Source organism: Papaver somniferum, chromosome 7 (genome assembly GCF_003573695.1).
Source record: "Papaver somniferum cultivar HN1 chromosome 7, ASM357369v1, whole genome shotgun sequence".
NCBI lineage: Eukaryota > Viridiplantae > Streptophyta > Magnoliopsida > Ranunculales > Papaveraceae > Papaver > Papaver somniferum.
Window position 1 is genome coordinate 150,157,307 of NC_039364.1, and position 14,994 is coordinate 150,172,300.

Consider the following 14,994-nt stretch of genomic DNA (forward strand, 5'->3'; position numbering starts at 1 on the left):
AATGCTTGGAAAATAGAAAAGAATAAAATCTTTTGCCTCCTTAGCAGTAGCCTCTTTCTCATAACGTTAGGACATTAATTAATTATATTAAGCTTGTACTTGAAAGAAGCAATTTGACGTGGAAATTTATTATTTTTCTCCCTTTTTTCAGCACTTTCACCTAATTATCTTACTAGATTTAAAGAGACGGAAGCATGTTCCGTCCTAAAGGATTTATGATGGGTTTTTTTTTTCATTCATTATAAAGGATGCACAATAAGTCATTGACAACACGTATTACGCATTCAATTACAATTAGAAATTCAGGGTACAAAAAAAAATAAAAAAGAGAGAAGACAACAGAAAAATTAAATCTCATTGCAATGATCTATCTAGTACTTGGGTCTTCCGTAACCTTCGTCAGATGCAGAGGAGTAAGTATCGTCAGGTTCGACACACATTGGAGTTGTAAAATAGAAAGGGCCAAGTGTATATCTGATTGTATTTCTAAACATAGCGGAAGGATGAGTCAAACGCACACCAGATTTTCCACCTGCAAAATCCGTCATAACATTGCAAGCCTTATCGGGCGATGAAACAAGCCTTACTTTACATGATTCATTCTTCAAATCCTTTCCTCTTTTGTTCTTTTTGTTTATAATCATCTCAAACTCGCCTTGTTCGTCTGTTAAGTCGCTTGCATAGTATATGGGTCGGTAAGATTCATCCATACATGTTACCGAAACCTTACATCCTGTTACAATATGTCAAAACATCTTTAGTGATTTTCATACAAAACAATGATAATACTAGAAACTACGAAATTTGAAGCGTAGGTATACTTACCCTTGATGGGTTTACCCTCACGGACCCATTCGTTCCAGTTCTTGCTGCAATCTTGGCATAGAACTTTTCCTCCTACATGAATCTCGTTTTGTTCGTCATACGAAGCTTCACCTAATTTGATGCAGGCAAGCAATAGAGTTGCAACCACAACTATCTCGATTTTCATCTTGATCTATCTTTTTTTGAATTTCAATCTCCCTTATGCAGCAATCCAATGCGATTCACCTATTGTTCTTGCTCGCATTATATACATGAATGATGATTGCACGAGCAAGGAAATGGGCTTCTGTGGGTGGAAGAGCACTAACATTAGACGTGCGATCCACTGGAATGAGTTCACAATTTTGTTTGTTTTTTCTTTCTTTTTTTTCTAATAAAAGTCTTTTATGTCTGGCTTTGCACCGGCCACAGAGGTTAAACTAAATTGATGCACCTAAAAAAGAGAGACACGATGCCCATTGCTCGTATCATGATTTGGGGAAGAATATGACTTTGACGACTTGTAGGTAAGCTGAACGCCAACGAAAACGGGGCAGAAAAAGATCCATAAATCTACAGAAACAGTAACGAATTCGCAAGGCGTTACTACTGCTGATCACAAATAGTCCATAAAATGTTCTCAATGATGAATATTCTTTTATTTGTAGTTCTAGTAGTAGTTTTAATAGTAGCAGAAACTTTTCGTAAATCTTCCACATCTCTTCTATTCAAGCTATCATCTTTTTCTACTATCGAACGAGCCGAAAAGAGTATCGGAAAAGTTGTTACCAGTGATGCAAAGTTTTTGTTAGAAGACAAATTTCCGGTTGGTTTAAATCGTGAAACCATTCCAAAACATGTAGCAGTGATCATGGACGGCAACCGAAGGTGGGCGAAAAACAAAGGATTGGAACCTATGTTAGGCCATGAAGCCGGTGTTCGGAGCCTCGTAAAACTTCTTCCCCTATGTCGTAATTGGGGGATCAAGGTCCTGACAGTATATGCTTTTTCCACTGAAAATTGGATTCGACCTAAAGTTAGTCATCTCTATCTCTCCTTTCCTTGTCAAATCTCTGGTTCTTCTTTTTTGTTTTCATGAATATAACCTGAATTGTATTCTCAGGTGGAGGTTGACTTCTTAATGAACTTGTTTGAAAAGATTTTAAAGGAAGAACTGGACTCTTTTATGAGGTAATTTTAATTCTTCATAGTCATTTGGCATTTCATCCGTGATGAAGCCATATATCTTTCTCAACAATGACATTTTATTCTCGTCGATGAACTTACCTGCAACAGGCAAGAGATTCGAATATCTGTAATAGGGGATTCCAAGAAGCTTCTAAGATCGCTACAAAAATGCATAGCAAAGGTAACCGAAACCACCAGAAGGAACTCAGGTTGTCATCTGATTATGGCAGTTAACTATAGTGGAAGGACTGACATTGTACACGCATGCCGGAGGATCTCTAACAAAGTAAAAGATGGTTTAATACAGCCAGAAGACATCGACGAAAGACTAATCACTAATGAACTGGAAACAAAATGTACAGAATTTCCATACCCTGATCTACTTATCAGGACTAGTGGTGAGCTTAGGCTGAGCAATTTCTTACTGTGGCAATTGGCTTATACTGAACTTTACTTTGATGAGTCATTCTGGCCTGATTTTGGTGAGAAAGAATTCGTGCAAGCATTGCATTCATTTCAACGACGACAGAGAAGATTTGGTGGACAAAACGATGACAAATTGGTAGACCAAAAATCATAACTAGCACCACGTCCTTACATTTCTACACAGTTTCTGTCTACTGATGACAATAATTCTGCACTGTTGCTCGATGCATTAATATATGTATACAAGTTTCTGTGTATTGAGTTACTTCTTCTCACTGTCTCCCTCTCCTTATTTCTGTTGTAACGACTGTGGGAAGAATCTTTTGTCAATAAATTCGTTTATGGTCCACTGAACCAAAAATGGAGCGAGGAAACGAAGACCACAAAAAGTCAGAGAGAGAGAGAGAGATGAGAGGAGGAATAACACCAAAACTTTGATTGAATCTAGATCACTCTTTATATGCCAAAATTGTATATCCGCAAGGACCACAACACAATGGCCCAAATACCATGGTCGAAATGAACAGGAAGATAAATTCAAAGTTAATGGCTTACTAGACTAAGAGATACCATGTTTCATCTGCAGCCAGCCACAGCCAGTGTTTCAAAACTTAGGTTGCAGGTTCAACTTCTGCCTTCTTTACTAAAGAGGCGCAAATGATAATGCTTGGTCATAAAAGGTTTGCAATGTCGAACCAACTTACAGTGGAAGTTGGAACAGAATCACGGGCCTCTGTGGAATCTGTTCAACAAGGCCACCATCTTTTTTATTAATTATATTTCAAAGTCCCAGGTCTTACATATTAGTACAGACAATAATGGAAGTTGGAACAGAATCACGGGCCTCTGTGGAATCTGTTCAACAAGGCCACCATCTTTTTTATTAATTATATTTCAAAGTCCCAGGTCTTACATATTAGTACAGACAATAATGGAATCAGCGATTAATAGAGTTCTTAACGATACTAAGACATTTAGTAGACATTATTTAAGTGTTCCTTTAAAGAAGGGCTATCAAACTCCTCAGTCTATAGCTTGCCCGTTTCCTGATATGGCACCTTGAAGATGCCAGACCCAACTCTCCTCTAATTAACAGCTGCAGCTCGACTTTCAACTTGCTGCACCTCTGTTGGTTTTATTTTGTGGTACATCTTCTATCCATCACCGTTATACATATTATCTTTGGTCACCTTTTGCATTTACTTGTATGGGCTGCTTAGGCTTCTAAAAATTCTTTAATTGCAAGCCGATCCTCTGCAGTAAGATCAGCATCCTCAGCACTCAAATGCTCCCTCAACTCCTTGCTATCAATGTTGACATTTTTGCTAGAAACCTAAAAAAGATGAGAGTAAATTGGATTTTTACACTAGAAGAAATTGTGCGCAAGTCCGAATTGTGAAAGAAGCACATAATTTTACAAACTTAGGGAGTTGTGAAAGACCATTGATATTGACGTGCTTGCTCTAAACACTGTTATGAGGTTGTGCTTGGTTTTGGATTTGAATGTAACAACTATCAAGTGTATGAAAAACAGGAGCATTTTTATTTTCCAAAAGATAACTTTACTGTACTTCAGCATCCTGAGAACTTGGCGAAATCTAAATACGAAGGGAAGTGTATCAAGTGTTTCTTAGTGCTATATACCTTCATCAAAAAATAAAAAGGTTCTCTTTTGAATCAAATGTTGCACCAACTGGATAGGGTCAAAGGAAGAGGAATTCAGTTTCCCTCACAAAATACTAAAATTCACAAAGTGATCCTCATTACGGAATAATAAAAGGATAATATACTCTAGTTTTGTTTCAGTTCTTTTTTTCTTTTTTTTTTTTTGTGGGGGGGAGGGGGAGGATCTTGAGACAAACCAAGCTTATTATTAGAGAATTGTGTTTTTAGAGGGTTTAGAAACTTACTTGGACATAATTATTTACATGGCCATCTTTGTTCATTTGTGTTAGTAGCTCGCTGTTGTTGCATTTCCATTCACCGTCTACAATGTATTTGTACTCATAGTGTCCCTCCTGTGAGAGAAAAAGAATAAGCTTATGCCCCAGTTTAATTCTTCCAGTTATTTGCTTTCCATTTCAAGAAGCATAAATAAGAGCTAATGCGCTGATGAGTTACGTCTGTGACAATACTTACTGGTAACTCTCTCTCAAGAACCCACAACCCTTCTTTGTCGTCAAATGTCAAAGGCTTACTCTACAAAAATGTCCATAAAAAATACTGTCAAATTTGAATGTAAGAACAAACAATAGCTGCTTCTGGTTGGACAATTCATGCAGTTTTTGGATTATTCAACATGTGTAGCTAAATGCAGTTCTGCCCCTTTTTTCTCTATTGAAGTGTCAATAGGTACAAAAAATTACATCAGAACTTCACCAAAATTGTTACCTGTCCCCATCCTATGTCGAGTCCGGCTATTGCCACTGAGGAGCAATTACCACCTGGCCACGTTAATTTGACCAAATTCTTCTCTAGGCCTGTAAGCTACAGAATAATGAAGTTAATCCACAAGTATTACAATTAATTATATGAAACTAATCTGATGTAGGGCATACTACAATTCCAGAAGATTCCGCTTAGAGGTTTGGCTTTCATGATTTCCTAGTTTCAGTCTTTCTTATTTTTAGGATTCTTTTAGATTTCCTTTTAGTTTTCTGTTTCCTAGTTTAGTTATTCTTCAAGCCTATATAAAGGCTAGATTAAGTCTTGTAAGATCTATCTATTACTCAATCAAATTATTAAACACAAAACTTATCTTTCTCTTCTTGCTTGAATTCTCTTTTCTTCTTGCTTATAGCAGTCTAGTATTGCTTTCTTTTACCTTGTTCCACATTAGTTGGTATCAACCGCTTAGTTTTAGGTTTTCATCCTATAACTTGATCCTTTATATCGCTTCCGCAACACCTTTCAGTCCTTTTTTTTGTTCCTTTCCGTATACAAAAAAAAAAAAAAAATATGACTGCTCAACCAGTTACTCTAGCAGCAATCGAAGCTCTCATCAAATCTCATACCGAGATTTTGGCAAAAAACATTACTGAAGCTCTTGAGAAGTCCATGGAGGACAAATTAGGGTTAAGAGATACCAAGCTTGAAACCATGCAGAATCAACTTTTGAAGGTTGCCAAACATATAAATCTAGATTTGGATATGCCTGAGCTTGTAGACTTAGAAGGAAAAACTAAAGAAGATATACTTCAGTTTTTACAGAATGATGAAGTACCTGAAGATGTATTGCGTACTTTAAACATTAAGAAAACGTATGAAGGTTTCATAGGTCATTCATAGAAGAAGATAGTTTCTCCTGCACTTGACAGTGATGATGAAGATGAACGTGAGAACGATCTAGAGAAGAATTGGATTGAAGAACGACGTTTAAAAACTGGTCACAACCCTTACAGTTCTTTACCAGAATATAAACTAAAAGCTGATATTCCCAACTTCTCTGGAAATTTTCGTATTGAAGAACTAACTGATTGGTTCTTTGAGGTAGAAGCTTTTTTCGAATTCATGGAAGTCCCTGAAGATTCTAAGGTTAAACTTGTGACATACAAACTCAAAGGAGGAGCTGCAGCTTGGTGGGATAAGATCTGTGATGATCGTAGAAACGCTAACAAACCGAAAATACGTACTTGGAAACGTATGAAAACTTTGATCAGGGATAAGTTCTTACCTAGAGACTTTATGCAGCAACTTTTCATCAAATTACAAAACATTCAGCAGGGGGCACGAACTGTGAAGAATATGTGTCAGATTTTTATAATTTGGTCGCACGAAATCAACTCAAAGAATCTGAAGAACAGTTAGTTGCAAGATTCATTGAGGGACTGAATAGATTAATACAAAATGGTATGACTCATTCAGTTTTTACTATGGTCGAAGCTGTGCAGCAAGCTATTAAGATAGAAAATCGTCTTATTCGTTCTTCTAGGATTTCCATCCAGACAAGGGCGTTATCAAAATACTTACAGGGGTACCAATTCATCTCAAAACTTTTCTCCAGATACTGTTTTGAATATTCCCAGGCCTCCTTATGATGATGTTAGCCATTCACATCGACAACCTAGCCATATTGTGCCTTATACTCCACCTCTGGCTACACCTATCTTAGCCAATCCAGTTGATCTTCAGCCGGGTCAGCAGTCTCACTCTCTGCAACCAACTCCTCCTACTACAGGGAATCGGTTTCATAACAGGCAACAACAATTTCCACCGCAACAGCGAGCTAATAATGCTTATACAAAATTTCGTGGAGATAAGTGCAATAAATGTCAGCAATCGGGGCACACTTCTAGTGATTGTCGGAAATTCAATGCTTTGATTGGTGAACCTCAGTTCATTAATGAAGTCACTGGTGCGCTTAATGAGTTCGAAGATGAAGACTCACCTGGTGATGACGACGAGTTTGTTGGGATGATTCGTCCATTATTTCTTACTCAACAATGCAAGTCTCAGAGACACAGTATTTTTAAATCAAGATGTTATATTGGGGGTAAAATCTGCAAGATGATAATTGATAGTGGCAGTGTGGATATTTATTGCTGATCACGTAGTTAAGAAGCTTGAACTACCAGTAACTTCTCATCCAGAACCTTACACTGTAGGATGGGTTAATGCCTCTAGCACACAGAAGATTACTCTTCAGTGTTATGTGTCATTCTCTTTTGAGGGTTATGAAGACACAGTTCTATGTGATGTCATTAATATGACGGCAACCCATCTTCTTCTTGGCAGACCTTGGCAATACGATCTTCACGCGGTTCACAATGGATTCGAGAATACTTACACTTTTGTTCATAATGGGAAAACCAAGGTTCTTAGTCCATCCAATTCCACTTCAAACTCTTGTGCGCAGACTGATGCTGTCGTAGCCACTGTTATTCGTTCTTTGCACCCACAACATTCTTTACATTCCCATGAAGATTCTAAGCCTATGATTGAGTTGCCTGCAAAGGTGAAGCCCTTATTATTTCAATATAATGTTTTATTTCCAGATGAACTACCAACTGCATTACCTCCTTTACGGAATATTCAACACTGCATCGATTTTATTCCTGGAGCCTCTTTACCAAACCAAGCACACTATCGCTTGAGTCCTGCTGAGCATGAGATATTACAGGGACAGGTAAATGATTTGCTTACAAAGGGTTTGATACGACCTAGCAACAGTCCTTGTGCCAGTCCTGCCTTCTTGGTTAGTAAAAAAGACAATGGATGGAGGATGTGTATCGATTGCAGAGCATTAAATCGCATCACCATTCCTTATAGATTTCCGATCCCGCGTATTGATGATATGATTGATTTACTGTCGGGCTCTATTATTTTTACTAAGTTGGATTTACGCAGTGGTTACCACCAAATACGCATTCGAGGTGGAGATGAGTGGAAAACAGCATTCAAGACACGTGAAGGTTTATATGAATGGCTGGTCATGCCATTTGGGTTATCTAATGCACCTAGTACTTTTATGCGACTTATGAATCAGGTTCTCCAACCCTTTCTCAGTAAATTTGTTATTGTCTATTTTGATGACATACTAATTTTTAGTCGCAGTGAGCCAGAACACCTCCAACATCTTTCACAAGTGTTTCAAGTTCTTGCTGACAACTCTTTATATGTTAATTTGAAGAAGTGTACCTTCATGGCTTCTTCAGTAACATTTTTGGGATATGTGATTTCTACTGATGGTATTCATGTCGATCCTTCTAAAGTTCAAGCAATTGAAGATTGGCCAGTTCCTACTTCTATTCGTGATGTTCGTAGTTTTCATGGTTTGGCTTCTTTCTATCGAAGATTTGTGAAGAACTTTAGCTCTATTTCTGCACCTTTGACTGACTGTCTCAAGAAGGAGAAGTTTGAGTGGACGGAAGCAATGGATAAAAGCTTTATTCTTCTTAAAGAAAAGCTTTGTACGACACCAATTCTTGCACTTCCGAATTTCAACAAGCCTTTTGAAATAGATTGTGATGCATCTGTTGTTGGTATTGGTGCAGTATTATCACAGGAGGGTCATCCAATTGCATATTACAGTGAGAAGAATTCAGATGCACAAAAGAAATGGTCTACATATGAATTAGAGTTATTGGCTCTTGTTCAATCTCTTAAGCAGTGGCATACTTATCTTATACATAGGGAATTTGTTGTCAACACTGACAACCATGCTTTGAAGTTTTTGAATACTTCTGCTAAAGTTAACAGAATGCATGATCGATGGCTTTCCACACTCAACAAATACACTTTCTCCGTGAGACATAAAAGTGGCAAATTGAATCAAGTTGTGATGCCTTAAGTAGAAGAAGTCATCTATTAACTACAATTCGTAATGAGAGTTATGCATTTGACTATATCAAAGACATTTATCCAGAAGATGAAGATTTTGGCAAACTATGGGATCAATGCAGTTCTCAAACTCATGGGGTTGATGATTTTCTTATACAAGAAGGTTTTCTTTTTAAAGGGAATCGATTATGTATTCCTCAAGGGTCTTTACGTTTACATCTTATGCGAGAATTACATGGCAGTGGTCTTGGTGGTCATTTTGGGAGAGATAAAACCATTGCCCTGATTGAAGAAAGATATTTCTGGCCATCTTTGAAACGTGATGTACAAAAGTTCGTACAAAAATGCATGGTCTGTCAGAGAGCAAAGGGTACAATTCAAAATACCGGGTTGTATACTCCTTTACCAGTTCCTGATGCACCTTGGGTTGATATAAGTATGGATTTTATACTTGGTTTACCTCGTACTGCTAGAGGTAATGATTCTGTTATGGTCGTAGTTGATCGTTACTCTAAAATGGCTCACTTCGTGGCTTGTAAGAAATCAACTGACGCTTCTAATGTTGCTTCTTTGTTCTTTAAAGAAGTAGTAAGATTGCATGGGGTTCCAAAGTCTATCACTTCTGACAGAGATACCAAATTTTTGAGTTATTTCTGGAAAAGTTTATGGATGCGCTTAGGCACAGTTCTACAATTCAGCACAACTTCACATCCGCAAACTGATGGACAGACTGAGGTTGTTAATAGATCACTTGGGAATTTGATTAGAGCTAAGTGCCTGGATAATAGTAAGCAGTGGGATGTGTTATTGCCACATATGGAATTCGCTTTCAACACTTCGTGAATCGTTCTACTGGGAAAACTCCATTTGAGATTGTGTACTCTAAAGTACCTAATCATACTCTTGATTTGGTAGCCTTACCCACCACACAGAGTACAAACACTGCAGCCGACTCTTTTGTAGACAAAGCAACTGAATTACATAATGAAGTAAAATCTAAACTGGAGAAGTCCAATTCTAAATATAAAGAGGATGCTGATAAACACAAGAGGTTTAAAACCTTCAAGGAAGGGGAGCTCGTGATGATACATCTAAGAAAAGAGAGATTTCCAGTGGGTACTTATAACAAAACCAAGATGAAGAAATATGGTCCTTTCAAGGTTTTAAAGAAGATCAATGATAATGCTTATGTTATTGATCTACCAAATGATTGGAATATCTCCAACACATTTAATGTTCAAGAGATTTTTACGTTTCATGGTGACAATGAACTTCTGGTTTGTTTGGACAACTCGAGGACGAGCTTTACTCTAGAAGGGGGGACTGATGCAGGGCATACTACAATTCCAGAAGATTCCGCTTAGAGGTTTGGCTTCCATGGTTTCCTAGTTTCAGTCTTTCTTATTTTTAGGATTCTTTTAGATTTTCTTTTAGTTTTCTGTTTCCTAGTTTAGTTATTCTTCAAGCCTATATAAAGGCTAGATTAAGTCTTGTAAGATCTATTTATTACTCAATCAAATTATTAAACACAAAACTTATCTTTCTCTTCTTGCTTGAATTCTCTTCTCTTCTTACTTATAACAATTTAGTATTGTTTTCTTTTACCTTGTTCCACATTATAATCAGATGCTTTGTGACGGTTCAAAAGTCACTTTAAAATAAATCAACCATTTTTAAAAGATACTATTTTTCTTTCTTTTTTTTTGGCTTACTTTCCTGCCTAACGTAATGATGCTAGAATGCTATAAATAAGGAGAAAATATAATTTCATTTACAAAAGTTGAGATGGTGACTCACAATATCAGCAGTCGCACTCCTTATGGCATCCAGCTTTGGACAGCATGTACGCTTACTCTGCGAGCAAGAAACCCCCAAATTATATGAGATATTCCAGAAAAATTATACCAATAAATGATATCATGTTTGTTGACTAACTAAAAATGATGGAAATTCTAGTTGTACTTTTTCAATGTGCATATTTAGTGCTTTACTAGGTACACAATCCAATTTTCTGTAGGACTTGTACGTTCAACTATTCAACATGAAAATTAACCAAATGTATAAAGATATCAAATTGGCATCCTGTTTGTGGATGCTTTCATCACTGAGCATTCTACTCTTCCATCAACTTGGAATAGATTCAGAAAAATGACTCCATTTTCATGTGATTTTTTTAGGGCGGCATAAGTAGAATCTTTGATATTTCAGTAGCAAATTGAGTGTTACCAGTAGCAAACTGTGTGCCTCGTTGAGTTTGTAACCTTGAACCCAGTACATGTACGCCAACTGCAATTCATTAAACATTTTATTAGCAAACCATTGTTAAAAAAATGAGGATTAAGTTCATAAATTGACTATGCTTAATGTTAGTATAAAGGATGAAAGAGACTGCCATGATTTTATTTATTGAAATAGTTCCAGAGAACTCGTTGCTGGGAGGACAGACTGGCAATTCATTGTCAGTCTACTTCTAATACAGAAGGGTGCAGCTAATGAGTGGAGCAACATACCAAAGTTCTCTTTTCCGCAAGTATGGGAAAAATAGAAGAAACAAAGCTTCACCATGTTCCGCGAAATGTTCAAGTCACTGAAGGTGAAATTGAAGTGGTTTGTGTATTTGGATTAAGACATGCTTATTGAGTTTCGACCAACTCAGCATAAAAAAAGGAAAAATATTCTCTAAGTTAAAGACTGAAGGGTAGACGTATTAATAAGTAGAAAGTAGAAACTATGTTATGCTTCTGAAACCAAACTGATAGGCTTACCGCAACAGCAGGAGCTCTTCCAAGCCCAGCAGTGCAATGTATATAAGTCACACCTCCATTGGACTTTATAGCCTTGTATAGAACGCTTACCACGGCTGGCAGTCTCATCCTCAAATCAAATGCATCAAAGTCCCTGTCACATCTCACATTCAGTTGCCCACCTAGGTGAAGGTTTAAGGAAGCAAATAAAACCATAAACAGGTTACAGAGAGAGCTAACTATACCGTATTTCAGCCCGCACATGATGAATATCATCGCACTGATTCGCATATTCTTGGATTGCAGTAATATCAACAGAAAAATATCTTAGCAGCATTGGTAAAGGATTAACCCGGCACAGCTTTCAAAACAATGTTTCCGAAAATCTAGTATTTCCCATACATAGTGAAATTACTATTTTGAGTATATTTTGTGTTATACTCATCAAATGTGCCCAAATAGGGGACAGAGAAGAAAAACTGAAGATTTTGTTTGATTTTAAACTTGACTTGTAACATGCATGTAGCTCTAAAGCTCTATGGTAATATATCAAGTGGAAAACAACATGAATTGTACAAGGTCACCCTCAGCAAAGAGGGTGTGCCACATGCTTCTTCTTGCTGAGATCAAGGAGATAAGAGATTAAGAATTCAACTACGGCACAGATGACTTGTCATTCTAATGAGTTTCCTAAGTTAATAACATATTGGGATACTCTAGATCCGAATTTTGCTGTACACAAAAAATAGTCTTCACTCCAATTTTGCGAAGCTTGTCAACATCTGCAGGGGTCTGTTTTGAAGTTAAACCAAAGTAGAATTAGAAAAACAGTAAATTTCAATATATGGTATTTAGACCACAGAACCGTAATAACTGAATCACCTGTAGGCAAGAGCCGACAATCAAATCCGGCCGGATGAAGTTATAATTTATCCCCAATTCATGTCTATACGCCAATGCTATAGTATTCACAAAGATAAAAACATGTAAAAATCAGAATACATAAATAACTTTTTCCTCATAAAACCAAACTCTTAAGTAAATTGAGCTTACAAGCACCCATAGCTTCTGTCATATTATTACTATAAATTTCAGACTTTTCCTCATCTACTTCAGCATCATCCGTTTCGGTATTTGTTACAGGCCCAGAAATTGCCTGGATATTATTCATTTTTATTAGAAAAATGTGTTCCAAATCCAAAATAATCGCATCACCATAACAAACATAAGTATCTAGACTACTAATATAACGAAGTATTAATTCAACTAACTAACCTAGAATTTATCAATACAACTTCAAAAACTTAACATTACTCATCAAAAAATGAAAAAAATACCACCGGAAAATGAAACATAACCAACCTTCATCATGATTCTTTGACGAAGCTTACTTGAATTCTCTACGAACTGCAATAATCAAAAATAAGAATGTGAAATGAGAATTTTAGGTTCAAATTGAAGATTGACGAAATGTTATAAATATACCTTACACACATTAATGATAACTGAAGGGTGGTATTTTCCATGGGATTTTAATTCTCCTCCTTGTAAAGACAAACCAATGAAGGATCTAAAAAATAAATTTTGATTAGAATTTCAACCAAAGAATAAGAATCAGAACAAAAGAATCGAACATTTTTACCTTGGAAGATTCTGAAGGCAATTCATGTTTTTGTAAAATAGAAGAAGTAGGATCTACTGTGTAAGCATGAAAATTTTGATTTTCTTATTTCTGTTTATTTAAGGAACCAAAATTTCTCTACACCGAGTGTTGTGTTATTAGCTTACCCAACTCCGGTGTTATATCCTTGACACGTGTTGATATGGAGTTTGATATTTTTAAGGGGAAACTAGGTGTAGGTTGAAGAGTTAGAGCGTCCACATTGGTGCGAGTATAACCAAAGGCCAAAGACAAAAAAAAAAGATCAAATTTGGGTTTAATCCGTCATGTGGCGTAGTGGGAAAAGAGTATATTTGGTCGCGCGTTGATAAACATTACGCCTGGGATCAGGCGTTGGTAAAGATAACGCCCGAGTGGGGCATTGGTAAAGATAACGCGCGAGTGGGGCGTTGGTATAGTATACGCTTCAGAAAAAAAAAAAAAAGAAAAAAAAAAAATGGGGCGGAGGTATAAAGCCCGCCCCATGCAAGTTTCATAAATTGTGAAAGTGGGGCGTTAAGTATATGAACGCCCCATTTCGCGCGTTGTCTTTACCAACGCCCCATCGGGCGTATATTATATCAACGCCCCGTTTCGGGCGTACATTATATCAACGCCCCTTGTGTAACGGACATTATATCAACGCCCGATGAATGGCGGAAATTATATCAACGCCCGATATGTAGCGGAGATTATATCAACGCCCGATTATATTTGGATTTGGTCTTGATCGCAGACCAAATTTGGTCTGGATTTTACTCTTTGATCAAATTTTGATCGATGGTCCGTCCCACTACGCCAGCCCACTCGACTGAAAATTTGGATTTACTCGTCCATTGCAGTTGCTCTTAGAGCCTGGAACAGAGTTTTTGATTAGATATTTGTTGTGTTACTAAAACGTGTGACCGAATCACGGGAACTCTAAAAGGGCTCTCGAACTTTACAAAAGATCTCGAAAATGCTTCGTTCTTTTTATTTTAAGGTGAATCGAATTGTACGTTTGCCGAATCTGTGAACTCGTTGTGGAGTAATTATACGCTACTACTTTATACTACAGCCACATGCTTCTAAGGACTATGGTCATTCCATTGTGCATTCCTTTCTGACCGGGCGATACTCTATTTTGGTGAATCGAGTTTGATGCTGCATGTGTACTATTCATAACCAAGATTTTAGAACTTCTAGTGAGCGGTGAGAGGACTGATGGTTCTGGTCTGTACTTGGGACTACTGTCTATCGAGACAAGGACTTTTACGGTGCTAAGTGCGTTGGCCGTGGGGACGGATTGAGTGTAAGAAACAACCGTAAGTGTTAGAATACAAAAATTATTTGTGGTTTTATGAGATGCAAAAGAAGATGCTACGAAATAATTGATCTCTTGGGTAAATTATATGTCGACAACACCATCAAATTGGTTTCGCATTTGTTTGTTTGCGTTTATTTTCTTTCTATTTCTTAAATAGTTTTGGCTTTAGTTGGGTATTTGCTGAAAAAATCAAAGCCAATATTTCATAATGGTCTAATAAGAAGAGTTATAAGATGAAGATCATGAAAATTTGGAGTTTGCTCCCTTTTAGGGCTTGGTGGAAACTTTGGTTAGAGCATAATTCCAGACTTTATATGCAGAAAAGGAGATATTTTGGTCCACTAGTCATTGTTGTTAAATGTACCTTATTTATTTTTATTTTTATTTTAATACAAAATATAGGAATTTTATTGATTATAAGAAAGATTACATAGAAACATCCTTATGGACATGTTGTGATATCCATGCAAGGAATTGATTTGACCATTCTTCTTCCGGGTTGATATATCTTCCATGTTTTGCAATCTTGTATGCAACATGATTAACATTGAGCACGTGAGTGCATTTCCAACCATCAAAAGAATTTA

At 36.9% G+C, this 14,994-nt stretch overlaps 3 protein-coding genes across 4 annotated transcripts; 1 reads left to right on the forward strand and 2 right to left on the reverse strand.

Moving 5' to 3' along the window:
• Positions 1-276: 276 nt before the first annotated feature.
• On the reverse strand, positions 277-1,097 carry LOC113293069 (pistil-specific extensin-like protein). Its single transcript, XM_026541835.1, has 2 exons — positions 826-1,097; positions 277-733 (listed from the first exon to the last, which is right to left on the reverse strand). Exons 1-2 carry the CDS (start codon positions 989-991, stop codon positions 372-374), a joined length of 528 nt encoding a protein of 175 aa, XP_026397620.1. The 5' UTR covers positions 992-1,097; the 3' UTR covers positions 277-371.
• A 24-nt stretch (positions 1,098-1,121) lies between these two features.
• Positions 1,122-2,766, forward strand: LOC113293068 (dehydrodolichyl diphosphate synthase 2-like). The gene is made up of 3 exons (XM_026541834.1): positions 1,122-1,840; positions 1,928-1,995; positions 2,101-2,766. Exons 1-3 carry the CDS (start codon positions 1,439-1,441, stop codon positions 2,570-2,572), a joined length of 942 nt encoding a protein of 313 aa, XP_026397619.1. The 5' UTR covers positions 1,122-1,438; the 3' UTR covers positions 2,573-2,766.
• A 397-nt stretch (positions 2,767-3,163) lies between these two features.
• Positions 3,164-13,168, reverse strand: LOC113298739 (phosphoglucan phosphatase DSP4, amyloplastic-like). Of its 2 annotated transcripts, none has more exons than XM_026547558.1 (14): positions 13,084-13,168; positions 12,936-13,011; positions 12,804-12,848; positions 12,495-12,597; positions 12,324-12,400; positions 12,157-12,233; positions 11,687-11,767; positions 11,463-11,595; positions 10,924-10,983; positions 10,495-10,551; positions 4,810-4,905; positions 4,558-4,617; positions 4,329-4,436; positions 3,164-3,751 (listed from the first exon to the last, which is right to left on the reverse strand). In XM_026547558.1, exons 1-14 carry the CDS (start codon positions 13,107-13,109, stop codon positions 3,635-3,637), a joined length of 1,116 nt encoding a protein of 371 aa, XP_026403343.1. In that variant the 5' UTR covers positions 13,110-13,168; the 3' UTR covers positions 3,164-3,634. The 2 variants fall into 2 exon arrangements, with proteins under 2 accessions (XP_026403343.1, XP_026403342.1); XM_026547557.1 differs by having other exon boundaries at positions 12,927-13,011.
• Positions 13,169-14,994: the final 1,826 nt, after the last annotated feature.